The sequence below is a fragment of the Gavialis gangeticus genome, unplaced genomic scaffold (genome assembly GCF_001723915.1).
Source record: "Gavialis gangeticus isolate Ggan-Ray unplaced genomic scaffold, GavGan_comp1, whole genome shotgun sequence".
NCBI classification, from domain to species: Eukaryota; Metazoa; Chordata; order Crocodylia; family Gavialidae; genus Gavialis; species Gavialis gangeticus.
The window spans coordinates 62524883-62547234 of record NW_017729022.1 but is presented as its reverse complement, the minus strand read 5'-3'; the positions used below and the strand labels follow the sequence as shown (position 1 = coordinate 62547234).

General features: G+C 50.0%; 2 protein-coding genes across 3 annotated transcripts in view; both read right to left on the bottom strand.

Moving 5' to 3' along the window:
• Nucleotides 1-12996, bottom strand: part of LOC109295996 (extracellular serine/threonine protein kinase FAM20C-like) — a 30243-nt gene extending 17247 nt beyond the window's left edge. The window contains exons 1-6 of the mRNA XM_019515178.1: nucleotides 12909-12996; nucleotides 3688-3863; nucleotides 3462-3540; nucleotides 2808-2900; nucleotides 1603-1718; nucleotides 802-982 (exon numbers count right to left, since the gene is read on the bottom strand). Of these exons, the coding sequence (XP_019370723.1) occupies nucleotides 802-982; nucleotides 1603-1718; nucleotides 2808-2900; nucleotides 3462-3540; nucleotides 3688-3841 (623 nt within the window). The 5' untranslated portion in view covers nucleotides 3842-3863; nucleotides 12909-12996. The remainder of the gene's footprint in view (nucleotides 1-801; nucleotides 983-1602; nucleotides 1719-2807; nucleotides 2901-3461; nucleotides 3541-3687; nucleotides 3864-12908) is intronic.
• Nucleotides 12253-19603, bottom strand: DNAL4 (dynein axonemal light chain 4). 2 transcript variants are annotated; one of them, XM_019515179.1, is made up of 4 exons: nucleotides 19497-19603; nucleotides 17797-18022; nucleotides 15632-15715; nucleotides 12253-14214 (listed from the first exon to the last, which is right to left on the bottom strand). In XM_019515179.1, exons 2-4 carry the CDS (start codon nucleotides 17866-17868, stop codon nucleotides 14050-14052), a joined length of 321 nt encoding a protein of 106 aa, XP_019370724.1. In that variant the 5' UTR covers nucleotides 17869-18022; nucleotides 19497-19603; the 3' UTR covers nucleotides 12253-14049. The 2 variants fall into 2 exon arrangements, with proteins under 2 accessions (XP_019370724.1, XP_019370725.1); XM_019515180.1 differs by having other exon boundaries at nucleotides 17797-18019.
• Nucleotides 19604-22352: the final 2749 nt, after the last annotated feature.

The following is a 22352-nucleotide window of genomic DNA, read 5'->3' as shown; positions in this document are numbered from 1 at the left end:
CTTGAAAATGTGGAGCTGTCCCGAGATATCTGGAGTGGCCAGGCAGTGGGGAACAGCTCCTCTTTTAACCTGTTCCCCCACCCAGCACCCAGACATCACAGTGCGGTCACCCTCCACTGCTTCCTCTGGACAGCCACTGGTCAGGGACGATCTAGCCATAGCTATGCTTATTTTCTACCATGGGCATTTCCTACGCTTCCAGGCTTTGCTGCTTTTTCCCACACTGTTCCCCCTCCCCTTTTTTCTGCTATATGTGTCAGGGTGTTATTAAGCTTCCCTCAGAGGCATGGGGTGTTGGCCACAACTAAGGCTGGGGACTCCAACTGGGGTGTGCTGATTCTCCTCCTAGGAGCACAGCTGGAAATTCCTGGCTAAAAGATCTTGCCCCTCCACTCAGGGTCAGACTGATCGCCACATTTGGGGTCAGGAAGGAATTTTACCCCATGGTCAGATTGGTATGGACTGTGGGGTTTTTTGCCTTCCTTTGTAGTGCGGGGTGTGGCACCTCTTGAGCATCTACTGATAACATTTTCTAGAAGCGGGACATTGGCTGCTGTTGTTCCCCTGCTTTATCTGTGGCAGGCAAGGGTGTTTGGTCTGTGTTCTTCAGGGTTGAGGGTAGCCTTATGTAGAGTCTAGATTATGGTTGTATGGGATGATTTGGATAGCGATGATCCTGACTCTGCACCACATCTCTTTCCTCATGCAGATCCCAGCCATCACACCCCTCCTCATTTCTCCTGCACCCTCCCCTCCACCCTCCTGCGCCCTCAGTCCTCCCTCGCCCCTCAACACACTCACTCGGCTTTCTTGCTCTTGTGGTAAGAACGCCTCCAGGGACTGCGCCAGGAGCGACGTTTGGCCAGGGACTTGTCGGGCAGCAAGGCGGCCATGGAGCCCTCAAGCTGGTCGGGTTTGCCACACAGGGCATGTTCTGTGGAGCAGTAGTAAGAGCACTCACCGTAGAAGCAGACGTTGCCAGCTGGAGGGAGCCAGGACAAATCAGAGAAGAACCCCAGTTACCAAGGAACAGCAGCTGCAAGCCCCCCCGTCTGGTAGCTGTGAAGACACTCTGTGCTAAGGAAGGAGCTCACAAGCTGGACAAGCTCTGTACTCTACCCAGTCACAGAGCTAGAGGAAAGTGGATCTGCTCTCACTGCTCAGGGAGCCCAAAGGGGCTCTGATGCGATGCAGCATCACAATGACATCAGCAAGGGCGTTTCTCCACTGTCACACCTGTAGCCTGAAATAACATGCTGGCAAGAGATTACTGAAGTAGAGGAGAGAGAGCCTGGCCCCCTGAGTAAAGGAACTGGGAGCAGCCAGGCAAGTAACTCCACAGGGAGCTGGGAACCTGGCAAGGATGTACCCACTAGACAGATAAGTTGGCTTGAAGGGGACCCAGCATCCAGGCAGATACCTAGGGAGTGGCCATAGGGTGCTATCAGACAGGTGATCTGTACCTGGATTACTGCTAATCATGCAAAGTTGTGGGGAGGGCTATTAGGGGGTGCAGATGTAGGCCACTGCAGTTCCTGTCTAGTGCAGAACAGCCCTCCTGGGCTTGCTTGTAATGGATGGGCAGGTAGAGGGCACTCTCACCTGGAGAGATGAAGAAAGTTTTAGCCAGCTTCTTGTCAGTTGTGATGTCACGAACCTCGTTGGTTATATTCACCAAGCGGCCAGAAACTGGGGGGATTCTCCGGAAATCCAGGATCCTTCCAGGAACAAGAAGAGCACACAAGGAACCAAAGAGAAGCAGGACTCAAAGCCAGTTCATTCCCAAGCCAAGTCCTTGGTTCCCAGTGCTATGAAAGAGGGCAACCATAGCGCATGGTACATATTTCCTTCACTCCAGCCCATGTAGCAACATTAGCCATGGGCCATTGTCCACCACAGTTCAAGAGATAAGAGGGAAGGTCATGAAGGAATAGCTCTGCTGCTTCACTGGCACAGTATTGTACAAACAGATGCAAGGCAGGGTGTTTGTACCTTCCTTTGACGCTTTAGGTACCAAGACATGGGGCTAAGATAGCTCACTGCTCTGTTCTCTTGTGGCTGGGGGTCTAGTAGGAGTCACTGACTAGCCAATCAGTGGTCAATCCTAAATTCCTCAAGAAGACATTGAGATGTAGTCTGGGAATACATATAAAACTTCCTACTTTGCAAGGCGAGAAATAAAGAGCAGGGCGCACTGGGGCTGTGCTGGCTCAGGGCACTAACACAATGAGTTCGGCAGCTAACAGCTAGTGTCATTTCATAGATTCATAGATGTTTAGTTCTTTAAGTGGACATTGCTTCACATCTAAAATTCTATTTACTGTGGCTGCTTAGGGGAATTCAGGACCGGAAAGGCAGAGGGCCAGCATTTGGCTGCATCAGCAGAGCTGTGTGCGTGACCTGGGCCTGGCTGGAGCAGGGAGTGATCTCCTGAACAGAACTGGTTTGGGAAGGAGGGATGCACTGTGGAGGGAGACTGACAGCTGCTTGTGTGAGGGAGTCTTAGAACAGCTGTACGGGAAATGCCATAGGTCAGAGCTCCACGAACAAGCACCGTGCCGGACGGATCTGATGACTGAATGGAGTTGGATTTACACAATTGGGCTCGGTGTCTCAGTGTGATAGACAAAAACAAAATCCTATCCCCAAGGAATTTACAGTCTGAGGGAGGATTTTCCTCTTCCCCCAGAAGGTAGACAGAGTCCTGCAGCAAAGGTCTTTGGGCTGCTGCCAGGTCCCTGTACAGTGGATACTGTTTCTCTGCCAAAGACATGAGGCGGGAGCGGGGAGGGCTCTGGAGCACTCACCGGTCCAGGTGGAAGGCTGATATTTCTGCATTGTGCCGTTCAAAGTCTGAGAAGTAAAAAAAATCTGCTGGGGTCTCCTGGTCCCGGGTTTGCCTGAAATGAGAAGGAAGAGGGAGACACAGTCAGAGGCCAGGGTTAAATTAGAGTCTAAACACCTAGGACCTGCTCAGAGCATTGTAGGAAACTTGGACTGATCCATCCCTGATTCAGCTGCTTGCTGTCTTGTCCCTTCCCCTCCAAACTCCCCAAGGAAAGCCAGAGCTATAGATACCTCTTCCCATCCCCGTTCTTTAACTGCACCCAGTGTAAGCAGGTCTGGCCTCCCCAGCCCCCATCTGCTGTGCCATATTCTTCACACAAGTATCATGTGTAGCAAAGCAAGCTGCTCCCAGTTTTTCCTCCCTTCGCCACCTGAGGTCGCACCACCCCATCAAACAGCTGAACAGTCGGGCTCCTTCCTGGCAGGAAGATGCCAAGGGGGGCGAGGGTTGCCTGCCCAGCTTGCTCTATGCAAGTAAGGTCCTGGAGCAATGTGAGAGTCGCTGCCTCCTGCGTGCTGAGTCCAAGCCAAGGGTGTTGGGATGCTGTGGGGGATGTACAGGCCCATCTCCGTGGGGGGCAGAGCCCCACCCCTCTCCTGCTCGCCTTACTCACTTCATGGGTTTGAAGAGTGCCTGCCCATAGTTTGGGAACGTCATGATTAGTTTCAGCTGGGTTCCTCCAGGTTTCTGGACTGAAACAGTACAGACAAGAATCAGGGCCACAGCAGGAGGAGAGCGAGAGAGGGGAAGGAGACTTGTGATGCAGATGGGGAAGAGGCACAGTAGGACACAGAGAGAAGGAAGGCAAACAAGGTGGAGAGTGAGACATGGCACAGTACCTGAGCCAACAATTTTCTGCATGGCCAGCTCCTCCAACAGGGTGTGGGTGATGGGGTCCTGGCGGGGGTACAGCTCGTAGCGATTGATGCTGATGTGGAACTTGAGCCAGGTGGGGTAGGTGTCGTATGGGGTTTTCCCTGTCGGAAGGACCATCTCTGCTTTACTGCTGCTGACCCTGCAGGCCAAAAGCCACCCCCCCCAACAACAACAGTGTTTAGCACTGGGGTCGCATGGCCTCCATCTTCACAGCATTTCCCAGTCAGCAGACCAACATGGGAGCCACCCTCCTCCTGTGGCTGTCAGCACCCAGCAAGCGGGGTGGGAAAAGAGCTAGGAGGAACTGGAACATGAGAGAGAACAAGAACACACAATGCTAGTCATTGAGCCCTGGGCTTTGGAGGAACCCCTGGCCTGACCTGCAGCACCCCCAACTATCCTTGTTCCAGAACCCCTCCACAGTGCTCCTGCAACATGACCATTCCTAAATATTTTAAAGTAGACCAAATCTATGGCCCACAGCACACACTGGGGCACAGCGGAGGGAACGAGTTAATGGGACATCCTAGAAGAACTCCACAACATCCCTTCAAGCCAGGTTTGATTGTATTGCATCTCCTTCTATGTTTGCCCGTAGTTTGTAACATGGGTTCCAAGCCTGGCTGAGCTGACATGGAGTGTCTGACCAATGAGCTTAAAGGAAATGCTTGCATTTAAAAAAGAAGGTTAATTCCTGCCACAAACAAGCTTAACTCTGTCCTTACCCCAACCCAACAGCTTACTCCACCTTTGATCCATTTGTCATTTACCTCTAATTTGGCGGGGGAGAGAAGTTCACATTATCTACACTAAAACCGTTTGTTTTAGTGTAGTTAATATTGCAAGTAGTTTCTGGACACTTGCAATATTAAAGTACTCTTGGAGGCCAAAGCCCTATTGTGCTAGCACTGCACAGGGCTCCTGCAAAGACACAATCCCAGCTGCAAAGAGTTTATCATCTGTGTTCAAATCATCCCCTGGAGGCACACTGAATCTACACCATTTCACTGACATAGACCCATCTGCCAGGGTAAATCAGGCATGTGAAAGATTAAACTTCAGAGATGGAAAGAGTGAAGGTAGGTTATGGAAAATAGCTATCCATTTCCATTCTTCCTGCCCCTTATTTTTAACAATGCCAGCACTCTCCAAACACGCTTCCATTAAACCAGCTGCTCTGTATTTACGGTAGTTACTATATCAGTGGGTTTTATCCATCATCCAGGAATAACAGTGAGGCTGATGACAGTATGTGGGGACTAAAATAACCTCCAGGTGACGTTATGATCATTGCATCATCAGATTTCACCATCCCATTGTACACAAGCTGTCAAGTGACACCAAAGTTGCAGATTAATCTAAATGTTAGGTGTTTCATTCCCAAAGGTAAATCGTGTGGAGAAGGGCACTAGAAATAGGCAGAGATGTGGAGGAGAAAGGGGGCTTTCCATAGTGTGGGAAAGGAAGGACTACAGGTATTGAACTGGGAAAGAAGAAGAGATGAAGAATACCCATGGGTGACTGGTGATACTGGGGGGGGCACCAGCAGCCAATCACCAACTGGGGTGGGGGTCCCCCAGTGGCCAATCACTAACTGTGCCACTCCTACGTGTCGCCTATGTGAAAACCAGATATAACATGATAAATTGTATAGAAAAAACCAACCCAAAACTCCTGTTTAACTGTCTCCTGTGACCATGGATAAGGAGACCCTCAAAGATACATTTCAGGCTGACTAAAGGAGATGCCAACTGATATGACCCTAATTATCAGAAGCAACTGAGACCCGAGAGACCTATTTGAGACATGTTTCTAAATAGCAAGCCCCTTTGTCAGTTCTTCAAGTTGGACACCCAGAGTGCTGACTCCAGTCCTGTCCCTGGAGGACTGAGCCCATAAGGAAGTTTACTGCTGTAGTCAGATAGTTTAGTGCAGGTCAGAAAAAGGCCCTGCATAATGCAAGGAAGAAGATCAGCACCAACTAGGGTCAAATTAAAAAGGCTTGTGGTCCAAAGCATAAGCTAATCCTCAGATGGCTCCAAAAATCCCCATCCCAGGTCCACAGAAAACAGCATAGCTTTGCACAGTTAGGTGCATTTTGGGAATTTCATACCTTTCTGGGAAGGGTCTGACATTGGCCACACATAGAGGTAGGCTTAGGGCTATCTTTACACATGCAGGAGCAAAATCTTAGACTGTTGCATTAAAGGGTATAGTCCTGGGATATAGCACATCCCTTCAATGCTGGCAAACCAGCCTTTCATCACAGCCTTTCAGGGACCTGAATCCTGAGAAGGTGCTGAAATCCTAAAACAATTCCATGCTCAGGGCACCAGTACACATCAGGCCAGCTGTGAACAGGATACTGAACAGTACGGGTGACTGGTTCCTGTGTCCCTAAAAGAATACCATGGCCGGGCAGGCTCTCACCATTCATCGCTCCCGCTGTCTCTCAGGGTGAACTTCTCTTCGGGATTGACAGTGAACAGTTTGTCCTTCTCCAGCACCTCTGGGATTGGGATCCTATAAAAGGGATGCTTAAAGAGCGCTGCTAGTTTTGACCCTCCTGCCCACACCGGCTTCACTCCTCCCCACTGAGGCTTGAAGTCCTGGTCTCCATGCACAGTCTTGCTCCCAGTGCCCACTGCTGGGCGTGCCTCCAGCGAATGGGAACCCTTCTCCAAGGAGCCATTGCTGCCGCTAAAATCTTGGAGGATCCGTAGACTCATCTTCCTTGGGCCTGGCAAGAATGGGCCAGAGGGGCTGGCAGATTTCTGGGCACAGCCACAGGAGCTGTGAATGGTGGGCAGTGCTAAGTCCAGTGCCATGTGCATCAGGAGAGCCAAGAAGAGGAGGAGGAAAAGGAGAATTTTGAACTTCCTTTGAAACAAAGTCTGCAGTCGGCGTAGCATCCTCCCAAGCTCAGATGCTTGACCAGAGGCAGATGGCCACCCAAAGCCTGAATGGAATGAATATCTCTTCAGCTGAACCCCTCCCTGAAAGAAAGGGATAGAGAAGTCCCAAGCAATGTCTCGAATAGATCCCTCAGGGTTAAAGCTGTCCTGTGAAAAGCCCAGGGCAATGCAAGAGGTGGACTTGGCAGATAAAGGCTAAATTAGAAATAAATCCGTCGTTTTCCCTTCAGCTCCTCTTGCCATTGCCATACAAATGGTGATTGTGCCTGCCCACGGCAATGAGTTCAACGCAGTCTTGAGGTCCCTGGTGGATGGGACCTCCTTGGTGTGGCAGCCTTCAGTCAGACAGAGAGCTGGAGGCAGGTTGCTGCTCCACTTATCAATGGTGATAAGGAAAGAGCAGGTAATGCCAAGGTTAGAGTGAACGGGGCAAGTTCCAAATCAACAACAGCAGATAGTCCAGTGACAAAAGTGGCTGTAGATAATCCAGGCACACAGCATGCCCCACATCCTGATTCCATCCCCCAGCCTATGCTTCAACCCATCCACCCTGGCATACTCACTCAAATAGCCCCATGCACTCACTCCTATATGCCCACCCAGGCATCCTAATCCTAGAGGTGGTACCCACTCTGTGCTTGTACTCACCCACACCTACATACTCATTTTCCTACCACACACATAGGCCCCCATATCCATGGCCTACATTTTCATTCACATATCCAGTAACGAAGTCACTCTCCTCTCCTATTCAGAATGGGGTATCCACATAAGAACAGGTTTAGGAGTGGGCATCTGGGGAAATTGCCTGGACCTGAGGCTACAGGAGCCCCCATGAGGCTTAATTAGTGCAAGTCATTCAATGTTTGGGGGGGAGGAGGAAGGGGCCCACACCTCTTCCTGGGGCTGCCATAAGTCTTAACTCTGGATATGCTCACACCCCCTTGCAAGTAAGAACTCACTCAAAGATATGCTAGCACGCATACAGGGCCACTTACACACACCCACCTCTCTGTTTGTATATACATTCCCAGAGACACCCCATGGATATGCAAAAAGGATTTGAATAGCCTCTTGGCTAAACTGGCTAACTGCGGCCTCGACCTCACCACGATCCGCTGGCTGGGGAATTGGCTCTGCGGTAGGACCCAGAGGGTGGTGGTCGATGGGAGCCAATCGTCTTGGTGCACTGTGACTAGTGGGGTCCCTCAAAGCTCTGTCTTAGGGCCTATACTATTTAACATCTTCATCAATGATGTGGACATTGATGTCAGAAGCGGACTGGCCAAGTTTGCCGACGACACCAAACTCTGGGGTAAAGCATCCACACGTGAGGACAGGAGGGCGATCCAGGCAGATCTTGACAGGCTCAGGAAGTAGGTGGACGAGAACCTGATGGTGTTCAACACTGGAAAATGCAAGGTTCTCCACCTTGGGAAGAAAAACCTGCAGCATCCTTATAAGGCTCAGCAGTACTATGCTGGCTAGCACTACAGATAAAAGGGACTTGGGGGTCACGATTGACCACAAGATGAACGTGAGCCTTCAGTGTGATGCTGTGTAGCAAAGTGAGCAAAACGCTGGCTTGCATCCATAGATGCTTCTCAAGTAAATCCCGGCATGTCATTCTCCCCTTGTACTCAGCCTTGGTGAGGCCGCAGCTGGAGTACTGCATCCAGTTTTGGGCTCCGTAATTCAAAAAAGGAAATGGAGAAGCTTGAGAGGGTGCAGAGGAGAGCCACGTGCATGATCAGAGGTCAGGAAAACAGACCTTATGATGAGAGGCTGAGAGCCATGGGGCTCTTCAGCCTGGAAAGGCGCAGGCTCAGGGGTGATCTGGTGGCCACCTATAAATTTATCAGGGTATTCATCAGGATCTGGGGGAACGACAAGATCAAACAGTCACAAACTCCACCACGACCAATTCAGGCTGGACATAAAAAGAACTTCTTCACTGTCTGAGCCCCCAAGGTTTGGAATAGACTGCCGCCGGAGGTGGTTCAAGCACCCACTTTGAACGCCTCCAAGACACATTTGGATGTTTATTTTGTTGGGATCCTATGATCCCCGCTGACTTCCTGTCCATGGGGCAGAGGGCTGGATTCAATGATCCTCCAAGGTCCCTTCCAGCCCAAATGTCTATGAAATTTATGAAATCTATGAAATACTGGCTAAGGGAGGGGAAAGACTGACAAGCGAGCAGTGGCTGCAGATCAGGAGTGAGGTGCATTGGCCCTGCTGCTTGACAGTCACAGAAATCAAGCTTAGAACAGCAGAGGGGGGTTGTGTTGGTTCAGAGCATAGATGCTGTGGGGCCCTCAGAGCTGGCACAGCAGAGGAGGCTGAGCAGTCCAAATTCAAGTGCATCAGCAGAACTGTGGCGAGACTCCAGGCACTGGGATATCAAAGATGTGCTGCAGGCAGGGCAGGATCAATGTGCTGGGAAAAGTTATGAAGAGGCTGGTTTGCTGCGCCATATGGTACCCGCCTCTAGCACTACTTCATTTCTGCTGAGTTTGTGCTTTACACGCTGGGACAAACAGGGCCAGAAGTGGGAGGGAGCAAGCAGCAACTTAGATACGTTCCAAACAAGATTGTTAGCCCCTTTCTGAGCCAAATGGCCAGGGAGGATTTAAAAACATTCTGAGGAGAGTCCTAGCCCTGGGAAATCTACTTCTCCAGGAGTAGCGAATGACCCAGAGATGTAGCCCCTCAGGTTTTGGGAAGGGAGAACTTCTCAGACATAGCAAGCTTACAAGCTTGGGGCAATGTAGCAACCAACGAGGCCCAGAGCCCTGTGTGACACAGACCAGAAAGCGGGTGGTAGGGATGTGCCTGGGATAGCCTGACCAGCAAACCCCCTATCTGGAGTGCATCAGATGACTCGGTGCCCTCCCTGAGACTTGCCGCTGGCAGTCCTGGGAGCTGAGAAACCAGCTCCGGGAGACGGGAGTCTGAGATTCTGGATCTCTCTCATATTCTCCTTTCACCTTGGAAGTCTGGGAAAAGGAGAATGGGGGTCTCCAAGGCTTGGGGATGGGATATAAAGCTTCAGTGCCAACAGACCCAGCCTGGGTGCTGGCGAGGGGGTTGGATGGCAGAAGGGGGTACATTCTTGGACACACACCCCTGCCAGACATGTACACCCTGGCTCTCCTCCGATGCAGTCGCACCTCTGTCCCTTTCACACATCCCTCCGACGCGCTGTCGCACACCCTCTCCGACGCGCACACACTTTCTCTCCCACACATATGCACGGAGCTGCTGTTGAGAGAACAAGGAGTTCTCTGCTGCTCATTTCCCATGGTGCAACGGTTGCCTAGTAACTGTCTCCAGCTGACACTTTCTTTCACCCTAGATTCCGGCAACACTCACTCTCTCTTTCCTTTGCATTGCAGCGATAACATGGCTGATGATGGGAACGGAACAGGTCTTATTTCCCCTTTTGTCTGGGTTAGTGTGATTAACCTTTAATTGCACCCATGCTCTAGGGTGACCTGAACAGAGCCTTCCACCAGAACAACTGACCTCATAGCCAAACGGCAGGGAATGAGTCCATTCCCTGTTATTTGACTACGAGGGCAGTTGTTCTGGTGGAAGGAAAGAGAGAGAGAGCGGCCCCCTATGCCAAGCACTGGGGAGGGAATACGGATCCTTCCACAAGGAGATGCTGGTACCTGTCTGTGCCTAGTCATAGCAAACACGTGACTCAAAGGGATTATGGATGAAATACCAGGCCTTTAGCTTGCTGCTTACCAAATGTTTATAATTTCTTAGCAGTTCAGTGGTTTATGGCCAAGGTGGTTTCAGTGCTGTGAGGCCTCAAAATTAGGTTCCAAGGTTCTTTATCCTCTCCTGTGCTAGAGACTATAAGGGGGTACCTCATGCTTCCCCATCTCACAAAGCCAAGTGTGAGATTGGTCTGTGGATGATGCTGTCATACCCAGGCTCACTGCCGCCACTGCCTGTGCTGGAACTTGTCCTCTAAATAAGGAGCCTGATACCTGCTCTGGGGGAGTTTGCAATCCTTAAATGCCTAGTGAGTTTGCTGATTTGGTGTCACAGACAGAGGCAGAAAGTAGGCTGGGTGGGGTGCCTGCAGCCCTGCATCACTTCAGTGCCAGCATTAAATATTAACCAAACGATTTTTCATCAAGTCAGATCTGAGCCTGCAGTGAAATGAGAGCAAGAGATGGACAGCTTCAAAGCCAGCTCTTATCAGCTGGCAGCCTGTTAATATACCTTGTTGCCACGACATTTATTGCAGAAAAGCAATCACATTCCCACCTCCCGTTCTCCACCTGCCTTCTTACTGAAGCCAAGTCCCACTTGGGGTGTGGGTGTCCCAAGTGGGTGGTCATGGCCTGTGTGGTCTTTTCACCCCTTTCAGGGAATCTGTACTCCCCACTACACCATCCAAGAGGAGATTATTGCATTCTCCTCAGCAGGAAAGCAAGTCACAGATGACGCACTGTTTATCACTGGATATTGAAGCTCGGTGGCCCATCTCAGCCAGTAGACAGGAAGATTCATTCTGGTTGGTACCAGACCATGCCATCATGACACCTTCCACCTCCCTGCCTGCCTGGGATCCAGGCACCACTCTTTGGTAGGATGATGGTGACAACATAAGGTCACTGTAAGAAAGACCTTTCTTCTCCCTTGTATCAGTCGCCAGGCCAATAGACCCCTTGCATGGAGTACCCCTGCTGGTCTACTATGGGTTTGCAAGGCACAAACTCCAACAAACTGTGAAGCTGACTGCAAGTTCTGTTCCAAAGTGGGGAGGCACCATGTGAGGTCCAAGACAGCCAGCTGCAGAAAGAAGTACTTGTAGAAAGAGATGACAGGGAGCAAGGGAAATTTCCATGTCCAACTGCACGTGTTTAGGAAATTGGAAGGTTTATCTTCCATCACTGAATCCTAATGAGAGGGTTGGGGATCAGCCAATTTCAGCTGATTGCACTTGCAGGTCATAGAGACACTGCTGTGGCCCCATGACCATTGGATAGATAACAGACTGAAAGTGGGGCCAAGATCTGTTTGCTGAGGTAAACAGGTCCCTCTCCATATGATCTCTGCAGGTCAGCCTGACCCTTGCATGAGTACCCATGATCAGGGCGCATATGTGTACGCACAGGACTGTTAACTGTTCATTAACATGGAAGAAATACAATAGAAGAGACCGCAGTGGCAGTACAAGATGCTCCAAACCCACAAGAAGCAGGACATTCCATAGCTCCTTGCCTTACCTTACTCTCTGGCCTTGAAGGAATGCATATATGGCATTCAGGAGATGGAAAGGCTTAGATCAAAAAAGCTAATTTCCAGTTAGCTCCTGTTAAGCACCTGTATCCAGGGACCATCCCTGATGAGACCTTTTCAGTAATGCAACCTTTCATTTGAAGAAGTGGTGGGTATCTACATGTGATGCCATAAAGTACAGTAGTTTGTCTGACTGATGAGAAAGGAGTCCTTGGCTCAGGGAACCTTTCTGCTCAGTCCTCAGTTGCACATCAGCATGAGAGTAAAACTCAGTTGCCATCTGAAGAGTAGGAACTCTGGGTAGGATGTGGGGCCCAGTTGCTACAGATGGTCCAAGTTACAAAATCTTCCAGAATTTATTTTTATTAAATTAGCTGTTTACAGTAGGACTCACAATATGCCAAGAATTTTCCAGGTATTCAACAAAAGGATGGTTTTTGCTCTTAGCACTTGCAGTCTAGTCCCAAATAGAGGTTAAGAAACAAGCACAAACAGGAATTCATTTTTAATATTCAATAAGATTCACAGTAGGCAGTACTGGCTGCGGGGCTGGAAGGACTAAAATGTGGACAAGTTTGGGGCCTCATACTTAAGCAAGAACTGGTTCCAGCTGTACCACTTGTTGGCATTCTCAGAAGAGTCCAAAGTTCAAATGAGCCACAAAACCTGACCTTTTTAAAGGAGGTCCCCCACTTCTTCCTCCCTGCCCCCAAGACCAAGGCTGAGGAAGATTGGTGGAGGGCAGGGGGTAGAGGGTCACTTGCCTTGCTGCTGCTCTTTGTTCCAGAGATAAACAGAGGACCTGAGTTTCAAATACTGTTGATCTAGCAACTTCCACTGGGCACCAAACTCCTTTTACCAACACAAAACCCAAATGAAAGAGGATAAAACTCCTTTCCCTATCTCTACAAGTCATCTGGCTGTCCAAAGATTGAGGTGAAAAGGTATTCGTAGCCTGACCCCTGAGATAAAACACCACTGGCAACAAAGAGGTCTTGACTTACCCTACCCAATCACATCAGGGCTACCCTTGCCTTGATGTTCCCCACCTGGATGGATTCTGAAATGAAAATGTCAAACACAAGTGACATCATTCTTTTTATTGTAAAAAAAAAATCCCAAATGCATATAAATAAGCCATATATGTAAAATACAATTAGGTCCATTCCATCTCTTAACACACTTCCAAGAGCTTTAAAAAGATGAGGCAGACTGAACGGACTGAAGTACAAATGTACATTAAATCTCTGATGTCTGAGAGAGGCAGGTCACATGGAGGCCTGTCCCCACTGTGAGCCTCTAAGCCAGATACAGAGTACACACAGCACTGGCACCCATGACACTCCCGAGAGCTTATGTTCCTCTCAAACATGAATCCAAATTTGGTAGAGTGTTCTCACCCACTCCTCCACTTGCCACAAGCCGCCTAAGTTTCAGAGCTATATCAGTGCTCAGTGGGTGTGGAAAAGAGGAGGGGTCAATCTGGGCTGCAGCCTTCTGCTGGGTTTGAACTGCCAAATCTTCACTCTGTTTTCACACCCAGGCAGCTCAGCTGTCATGTTCCTCTCCCAGTAAGTGGGAAAAAAGTGCAGAAAGGCAGAATTAGCTCCCGGCACTACCTGGGACAAGGGGAAGAGGAGCCCACAAAGGACCTGTTCCAACAGGTCACCTAAAATGCTGTCAACATTGATGGCCACTGAAGGAACAGACACTGGTCATGAGAGCTATTCTATACTGCAGGAAAGACTGCAGAGAGGAAAAATAATATGGAAGGATGGGAAGAGCAGATGGACGGCCTGGTTATTTTCTTTGTTGTTTCACACCCATTCCGTTTTAATGTATGGCTTCATAAACCGTGTCTCATGAGACTGCAAGCCCACGAGATCCCCTTGCCTAACTTCACCATCTCTGGAAGAGCCACACCCAAATACAGGATCCCTGTGAGACCCCATGAAGTAAGATTTGATAACTCAGCAGACTGACACGTACACACACCATACGGATTATACATACCCTAGTAAACTGGTACGTAAATATGAAAACAACTCTCAAAGTTTTACTATGAAAAATAAAGCCCTGCTTCAAGATAGTACAAAACCCAGGAAGGGAATGAAAATATTCCTTGTGGTGTCATGAACATGGATGTCAAGAGCACTTCCAGACACAAACAGCCAGACTGCCACCAAAGAACATGTACAGCAGGTTCTTCACTTCATGAGTGATCTCAAAGCCAAAGCCCTCACCAATCACAACGTGCCAGGAGGAGCCAAACTTCTTGTCCATTGTCTCCTTGATCATCTTGGCAGCACTCTAAGGGACAAAGAAAGAGAATAGTCCAGGAGGAGGTAGGGGAAGCAGCATGTGAAAAAGGTGGGAGGAGGGTGTTCATGTGTATAAAAGCCCTGCTCTCCCCATTCTTTAATAGGCCTCTTCAATAGAGAAGAACAGGTGAGACAGTTACAGCAGAGAAGCTGAGACCAAGACAGTGACACTGCAAGGGTCAGAGATTACTTTGCTGGAGACTTCTTAAAATTCAGCAGAAGCAATGAAAGATTTGTATCTAGGGCCTGGTATATCTCTCACTTATCCCCAAATTGAATCAGGACTGGCCTGCTGAAATGAATGGAGTTATCAAGTAATAGTGAAACTGAGTAGATAATTATATCCTTACTTTTGGTTATTTTTGAGGGATCTATTTTTCATCCCAGCAAATCCCAAGACGCATCTCTTGGGATTGGTTGGACTTTAACTGCCTCCTCAAATAACCATCTGAGGTTTTCTTTGGTTCTTTCATCATCTATTAGCTGTTTTCTAGAACAGCACCCTAGCTAGACAAGGGGGTCAAAGAGGTGGGAAGGGGCTGGGCACTTTTAAACCCTGCCTGGGGACACATGGCAGGTAGCAGACTTTCCTACTGTGAACCTCTTGCTCACTCCTGCATCAAACAGCTGTTGCAGCAAGAAGACTGTGCCCTGCTGATCATCCAGAGCTTATGTGAGAGCCAAGGGTAAAAGAATGTACTGGTCTAAGTGTATTAATTCAGGGAGGTTGTAGAACACGTCGGCCCCCAGCATGCCAACACATACATGTAATCTTTGGATCAAAGACATCACCCCCTTTGCTCAGAAAACTGAAGGCCTAGTGGGCTGAGGAGCCCAGCTGCAATAGGATCCCTCCGAAGGGTCAGAAGGTATACAGAAGACTTTAATTTACACTCTGCAGGAAGATGTTCAACTCTCTTTCCAACTTTTGGTAGAGCTAACCCAGAAAAATACCTCCAGCATCTTCCAAGCTGATACAGAGTTATCTCAACAGCCCTGTGCCAGCCTTAACCCTGCCTCCCAATATAGAGGTCATTTTGGGAGTAGGGACGAAGTTTGCTGGGTGCAAACCAGAATCAGGAGGGACATGGCTAGAGAGCATAGAAAACCTGCTACTTTTTGCTTCCTGTGGCTGATAAGGAAAGCAGTGGGTAAGTCAGTGAGGACCTTCACTTGTTTCAACTGATGCTGGGGACCAAGTTGGAGAATCTGGTCATTTCTGACTTTGCTCCACTCCTTTTCTTCCTTTGCTCAATGCAAACACAGAGCGCACAGTTCAAGTCTAGAGTATCTGACCTCTTTTCTGAACTCCCCTCCATCTTGCCTCAGAATATTCCCTGTGGATGGAGCCACTGTCTGAAACCAGCTGAGTCAGACAGCACAGCCTCCTTGGAAGTGGTTGCTACCTCATTGTTGGTGGCATATTTCTCACAGGCGGTGACACACAGTTCCATGGCCTCCACACGCATCTCCTCTGGCATGTCTGTGTGCTGGGAAGAGCAAACATATGAGAGAGAGCTGAACAAGAGCTGGGCATGAGACAAGGGCAGATAAGCAGGAGGGACTCTTCCCTCCATCATTCTACTGCGGTGCCCTTGTGTTGCAGGATACAAGCACAAATAGCCGTGCATGCTAGTTCCTCTACGCTCTGTCTCAGTGGAGGCAGAAACATTGCCTCCAGGATCTCATATGTTCAGAAGCCAACGCCTGAAGATAGCCCTGCCTCAACAGAAATTAAAGATGGTAGTTTGCAATGTCACCTCTTGTCCATCCCTGCCAACACCACATTGTTCCCTTTGGATATTTTGATGATTCGGTGTTTTAGTTTCCAAGTAATGATGTGGGATTACTTATTCCAAGGGGAATTAAGGACATGCATACGTATCCTAATTTTTCCTTACAGATCACAATGCTTTATGCCTATGCTGCCATAAGAAACACTAAATAACTGCAGTAAACGCTATAGGGATATCTGAATTGCATAGAACTTCCCCTGTTCTGGGCTCTTCTCTCAGCTAGAAAAAAACCTCCAAGCTCTGCTCAGCACTTTGGATGTGGCAGGACTGCTGTGAAGTCAATAAGGTGAGCCCTGAGGGAGTGAGGTCAGAAAGTGGCTGCTTTGTACCATGCCAGCTTGGCTTTGCTAACTGACAAGACACAACATGGGGTACAGACCCAGGGCACAATTACTTATGGAGTAATTTACCTTGCATATTACTCTGTAGAAAATGTAGTCAGTAGTAAGGAGCAGACCCATGAGGAGCTCAAGACACTTACCTGCTGTAGGTGCTGTTACAGTACCTGGCCACTAGGTGGCAGGATAGTCAGTTTGGGTCTGGGGGGATGAAACTGACTATGGGGACACATTCTGGGTATGGACACATCTAGATTTGGAGCCATTTCCAAAGAAGAGCCGCTGATCAGGAGCTCTATTCCCCTCTAAGCAGCACTGGTGAGGTCACATCTGGAGTATTATGTCCAGTTTTGCCCCCCTGCCCCCGACTATAGAAAGGGTGCGGACAAGTTGGAGAGAGTCCAGTGGAGGTCAACTTGGAGAGGGGGCTGGGGCACATGACTTATGAGAAGCTGAGGGAGCTTGACTTATCTAGTCTGCTGAAGAGAAGACTAAGGTGGGATTTGATAGCAGGCTTTAACTATCTGAAGGGGGGTTACAAAGAGAATGGAGCTAGACTATGCTCAGTGGTGGCAGATGACAGAACAAGGAGCAATGGTCTCAAGTTGCAGCAAGGGAGGTTTAGGTTGGATAGTAGGAAAAACTTTCTCACTAGGAGGGTGGTGAAGCACTGGAACAGGTTACTCAGAGAGGTGGTGGAATCTCCATCCTTGGAGGTTTTAAAGGCCTGGCTGGGATGATCTAGTTGGGGCTGGTCTTACTTTGAGTAAGGGGTTGGATTAGATGACCTCCTGAGGTCCCTTCCAACCCTCATTTTTAATGATTCTAAGCCAGGAGCAATACAACCATAACAAAACTGCTCCTGCTTTAACCTTGGATGAAGCAGTGTTAGAAATTGGAGCTCTTCTACTACAACTGTTTCACTCCCACCTTATCCACATGTCTGTTAGAACAGATCTACTACTATGTGGTTCAGAACAAGAGCTCTCCCTTCCCCTTTGTTAATGACTCCAAATATGTGTGACCATACCCTAAGTGCAGTATTTTTCTCATGCAGTATAGCCTCTGCACATTTTTCAACAGGCAGTTTTACCCTGGATTTGAGTGATTTACTACGTAGTAGATCCATGTCATGTGCTGATTCTATTTTTACTATATACTAGAATCAGGTTTCTATGGAGTAAACATGCTGTGTGTCTGACCCACTGACCAACTCTGGAAGGAAGCTGCTTTTCAGCTGCGTCACAGGAGAGATGGACAGTGGAAAAATGGCAGGAGGGTAGGGCTCCAAGCAGAAATGGTATTCTACAGTTCTGTTCATGATGCAGCTCAGTAGCAAGGGGCATACTGATTCGTGAAGAGCAGGCAGGAAGGAAAGACATTACCCTCCCATCCCTGTGCCCCAACACTTTTACACATGCCCACTCTTCTTCTTACCCTGATCAGTGGGAAGCTGTGAAGTCTTTTATAATCAGCCTCCTCCTTCTTTCCCTCCCCAGTGTCTGCCATGGTCCTTCCACTGTGACCCTGGGAAGGAGCAGAGGGGCTTGATTGGTACCAGCAAGGTGCTGTGGTGCAGGAGACTAAGTGGGATGGAATTCTCCAGGATCAAGCAGAACACAGGTTCAGCAGAGACAAGAGGTTCTTTGCCCAAGGGACACTGCTTAAAATAGGGAAAAAGAAAGCAAACTTAGACAAGGCCAGTATAATCCCTAAAAGAGCCAGAATGTGATGTCTTCAATTGTTTACTGTATCTTAGTACCTTTTCTACACAGAATATTATTAATAGGGTGAAATTACAGACAAGGAGTTTGCAAAAAGTTATTTTTACAGCCAAGCTTTCTAGCGTGCTGCAGCTCCCCTGGGTACAAATCTACAAAGAGAAACAAGACTGACATGATGGTTTGGGGGATTAGACACATGCACATTCAAACAACACTTTCCAACATGGAGCTTGGCAACAACCAGCATCTGCCTGAGGTCATCTTCCTGTTCTTTTCAGGACATGGACTCTTTTACTGTTTGCAATGAGGCCACAGTGTGCAGGTGGGACTCAGGGTAGGCATTAGGACCACATTCCGTGTGCGCTTCAGGATGGAAATAATTGCGTTTCTTTTCTGACTTTATTCCACTCAAACTTTGTCAGGCTACATCAGACTGCTGCGCTGCTGCCTGCAACAAGCCAGCCTCTCAGTCGTGATACAGTCTCCAGGCACTCCCCGACTGGCAAGCACAGAATGTTTCACCTTGGCCTCTTCTTTGGTTCTCCTCATTGGCACACGATCCCTCTCCCCGCCTCAGGATGATGGGGTAGCAGAACATATTTGGAAAAGAAATGATCCATCACTAGGCAACAATGTGCCAAAGACTTCTTTCAGGTTTTATTAAGCTCCACAGACTGCAGAGATGCTGGCTCCAGCAACAAGTACAAGGGCCACTAGTGCTCATAAGTGGGGTCATGGGATTTGCATACATCTTCCCGCTGCCCTTGGCACTAGCTAAGGACAGTGGAGGTCAGGAGTTTGGGCTGGGTGACATCAGGTCCCTACACACCCAGGCTGTCATGCCCTTACACGCTTCTCCACCACCCATCTCCCTAGGTCCCAAGGCCTGTCTGACCCTTCCTGGACTCTGTCATGTATGGGGCACAGTTTAGAGGCAACAAGGTGTGCACATGTATGCATATGTGTGCCTGTGCATATGTATCTGTGAGTGTGTGTCTGTGTAAGCACGCATATAAGCGTATGTATACGCACGTATCTATGTGCGTTCGAGTTTGTGTGTGTATGTGTATGCCTGTGTGTGTACATCGGGGAGGAAAGCTGCCGGGAGCCATTTCACCAGCACAGTTCTGCTCTCTGGGGGGCCCAGGGGGAGGCAGGGGGAACGCTCTGGCCCCCACCCCGGCGCTGCAGGCCATTGGGGAAGGGGCGGTGGGTTTTGGCAAGGACGCTGTAGGGGGTGGCTCCGCCCCTTGCGCGTGCGCAGAAAGCGAGGGGCACCCGAGGCCCCGAGGGCGCGGGCGCGAGCGGTCCTCACCCCCCCCCGTGGCGCAGGGCCCGCGGCGGGGGGGGGCTAAGCTCCGGCCCTGTCAGACACCCGTAGGGGCCGTGGCCGAGGGACGGAGTCGGTCTCACCTGCGCCGCCTCCTCCCAGGCCCCAGGCCTAGCCTCGCTCCCGTTGTTAAGGAGAGAAACGTGCTTGTCCTAGCAACCGGCCTCGGAAGTCCCGCCTCCCTTCTGCCGTCTGTCTTTCCCCGCCTCCCATTGGTTGGCGTCGAGCGGGCCCCGAGCGCGCTGTTGGTTCCTGCGGGTGTCGGTCCGGTGGCGGGGTCCTTCGGCTCCGCCTCGGCCCTGGGGTGCCCGTAGGTGTCTGCCCCGCGCCTGTCCCTTGAGCTGCGCGAAGGTGGGGGAGCCTGAGCGTGAGTGGCGGGGCCCGTGTGTGCAGCATCACCTCCCGCGGCTGTCCACGGCTCCGCGCCCGCGCCAGCATGGCCTTGATGTGGTCTTAGCATGATGCCGAGGCCGGGGCCGCGCTCCCTCCCCCATGGGTTCGGGGCACTTGCGCCCTCTCTACAGGGCACCGCCCAGGCCCAGCCACCACCATGTGGCAAGATCGGCGCTCGCCGACACTGCCAGGCCCCAGCTGCCCCACCCCGTGCCACACCACACCACACCACATCGAGCCATGCAGTGCCCCGCTACGCTGCACCACGCCATGCCACACCATGCCATGACGTCATCGTGCTGCACCACGCCACACCACATCAATTTGGGTTAGATATTAGGAAGACTTTTCTCACTCGGAAGGTAGTCAAGCACAGGAGCAGGTTACCCAGAGAGGTGGTAGATCCCATCCTTGGAGATTTTCAAGACCCAGCTAGCTAAAGCCGGGATGGCCAGGATGATGCATTTGGGGTTGGAGCAGGGGTTTGGACTAGATGACCCCCAAGGTCCCCTCCAACCCTCACTTTCTATGATTCTCTGATTCTGAGCCACGCCATGCTATGCCACACCTTGCCTCTGTGGCACCAAGAAACATCATGCCCTGGCACGTCCAATGTTGCCCAGAACTCACCATTTCCCTCTCCTTCCCCCACAAATCCTGACTTCCAGCAATGGCAGTGCAGGTTTGCTCTGCCTTTGGCGCTTTGAACATGGCTTTTCCATGTGTCTCCTGGGTCAGACCAGAGCTACCATTGGTCTGACCCAGTTTCCATTCTTATTTTTACACAACGGGTAGTTAATTTGTGAAATTCATTGCTACAGGGTGGTAGAGGCAGAGAGCGTTGCCAGTTTCAAACAGGGACTGGACACATTTCTGGATGATAGGCCTATTAATGGCCATTGAGCCAAATGGTTGGAGATGTTTCCTTTGGCATCTCTAACCCAGTAAATGTTGGATGCCAGGGAAGGTATTGAATAGGGGATACATCACTCCAGAGATATCCGGTTCAGCACTGTCACCGCACAGCACCCACTTCTGCCACTGTTGGAGACAGACCTATTTGGTGCACAAACCATGGGCAGGGCTCACAAGGAAATGGTTAGCCCCCTCTGTCATTAGAGGGGGTCAGTGAGTGTGTGCCAACACGATTCTTGGGACAACTGATGCAAAAACAAGGACAGGAGTGAGGGTCAAAGGTTAGTAACAAATGCTCCAAGGGGGGACACCGAATAGAGCACACCACCCAAGTGCCCACTGGCCCTCAAACAAGTCCAAGGAGCCAGTGGACACTGCCCAGTGAAATTCTGCCCAGCGACATGAATGGACGAGGGACAGGAAGACAGTCCCACAGTCACTGGTGGTCCTCTTAGCCAGAGCTTTCTTCCTGATCAGACAGCCAGCCAGCTTAGCTAGGGCCAGGGAGATGTTTACCAGGAGCTCCTGGTAGTTGGTGGGTACATGAACTGAGAGTACTTGTTGGAAACAGGCCTATTTGATGTGCCACTTGGTCATGGGACAAGACCCATCACAGGAAACTATAAGCCTCCCTTAAGAAAGAGGCCACTCAGGACACATCAACTAAATGAGTGGGACAACAAAAAAGAAAATGGGAACAGGAGTGAGGTCATAGGTTAATAACTAGGCCATCAGAAGTGGACACTGAACAAAGTGCACCAGCCAGCACCCACTACCCCTTGAAGGAGTCAAGAGACTGTCAGAGACAGGATACTGGGCTAGATGGACCATTGGTCTGAGCCAATATGGTGCTTGTGTTCTTATGACAATCAGGCTGGCCAAAGGCACTGAGAAGGGTATTTGTGGTCCTTGCTGATGCAGCTGTTACTCCCACTGCTCCCTAATATTGCCTAGTGATTATTTCTGCTCCTTTACAAATCAGTCCTGCTCCCCAGAGCCTACACCCACTGTACCTGGCCCCTACCCACTATCAGTTCAGGTGCATTACCCTATGTATGCCCGACACATACATTTCTCCAGCTCTCAACAGCTTTCCATTTTACCCCCATGACCTTCCTTCTTTGTGTTTGTCATTCAGCAGGCCTGGGGTGGGCACTTGAAGCAAGATCCCTACCCCATTCCATGCTGCAGGGTGGGTAACTCCCAGGTTTCTTTAGTCCCAGACTGAATTGTGGGGAGATATGTGGAGAAGCAAAGGAGTCATCCGTGTTGCTCACAGGAAATGTGTAGGAGGTGGAGGGAACGGAGTAGCTTTAAGCTGTTTGGATCTTCCCGCTTCCTTCTCCTTTCTACCTTCCTCTGAGGACCATGTGAGGCTGCTGAGGGGAGGAGAGAGTTTATCTGCCCCCACCAGCAGCTCTGATAGGATGCTGTGACCCTGGAGGTGGTCAACAGGGGCAGACAGCCAATCTGAGAGGGTTTCACTGCTATCTATGCCACTCAGATGCATCATGTCACAACATTGGCATTTTCAGACCACCAGGCTATGGCACCATCATGCCACAGAATTACCCACTTCACTTAACTCCATGCTATTGTAGCGAAAATAGATACTTTTCTCTATGTTTCTT

Excerpts from the sequence above, each read along its gene's own strand:
- DNAL4 (XM_019515179.1), bottom strand. The coding sequence starts at position 17,868 with ATGGCAGACACTGGGGAGGGAAAGAAGGAGGAGGCTGATTATAAAAGA. Across the intron at positions 15,716-17,796 it reads ACAGCTTCCCACTGATCAGG|CACACAGACATGCCAGAGGA; the intron begins GTAAGAAGAAGA and ends TGCTCTTCCCAG. Across the intron at positions 14,215-15,631 it reads AATATGCCACCAACAATGAG|AGTGCTGCCAAGATGATCAA; the intron begins GTAGCAACCACT and ends TTTGTCCCTTAG.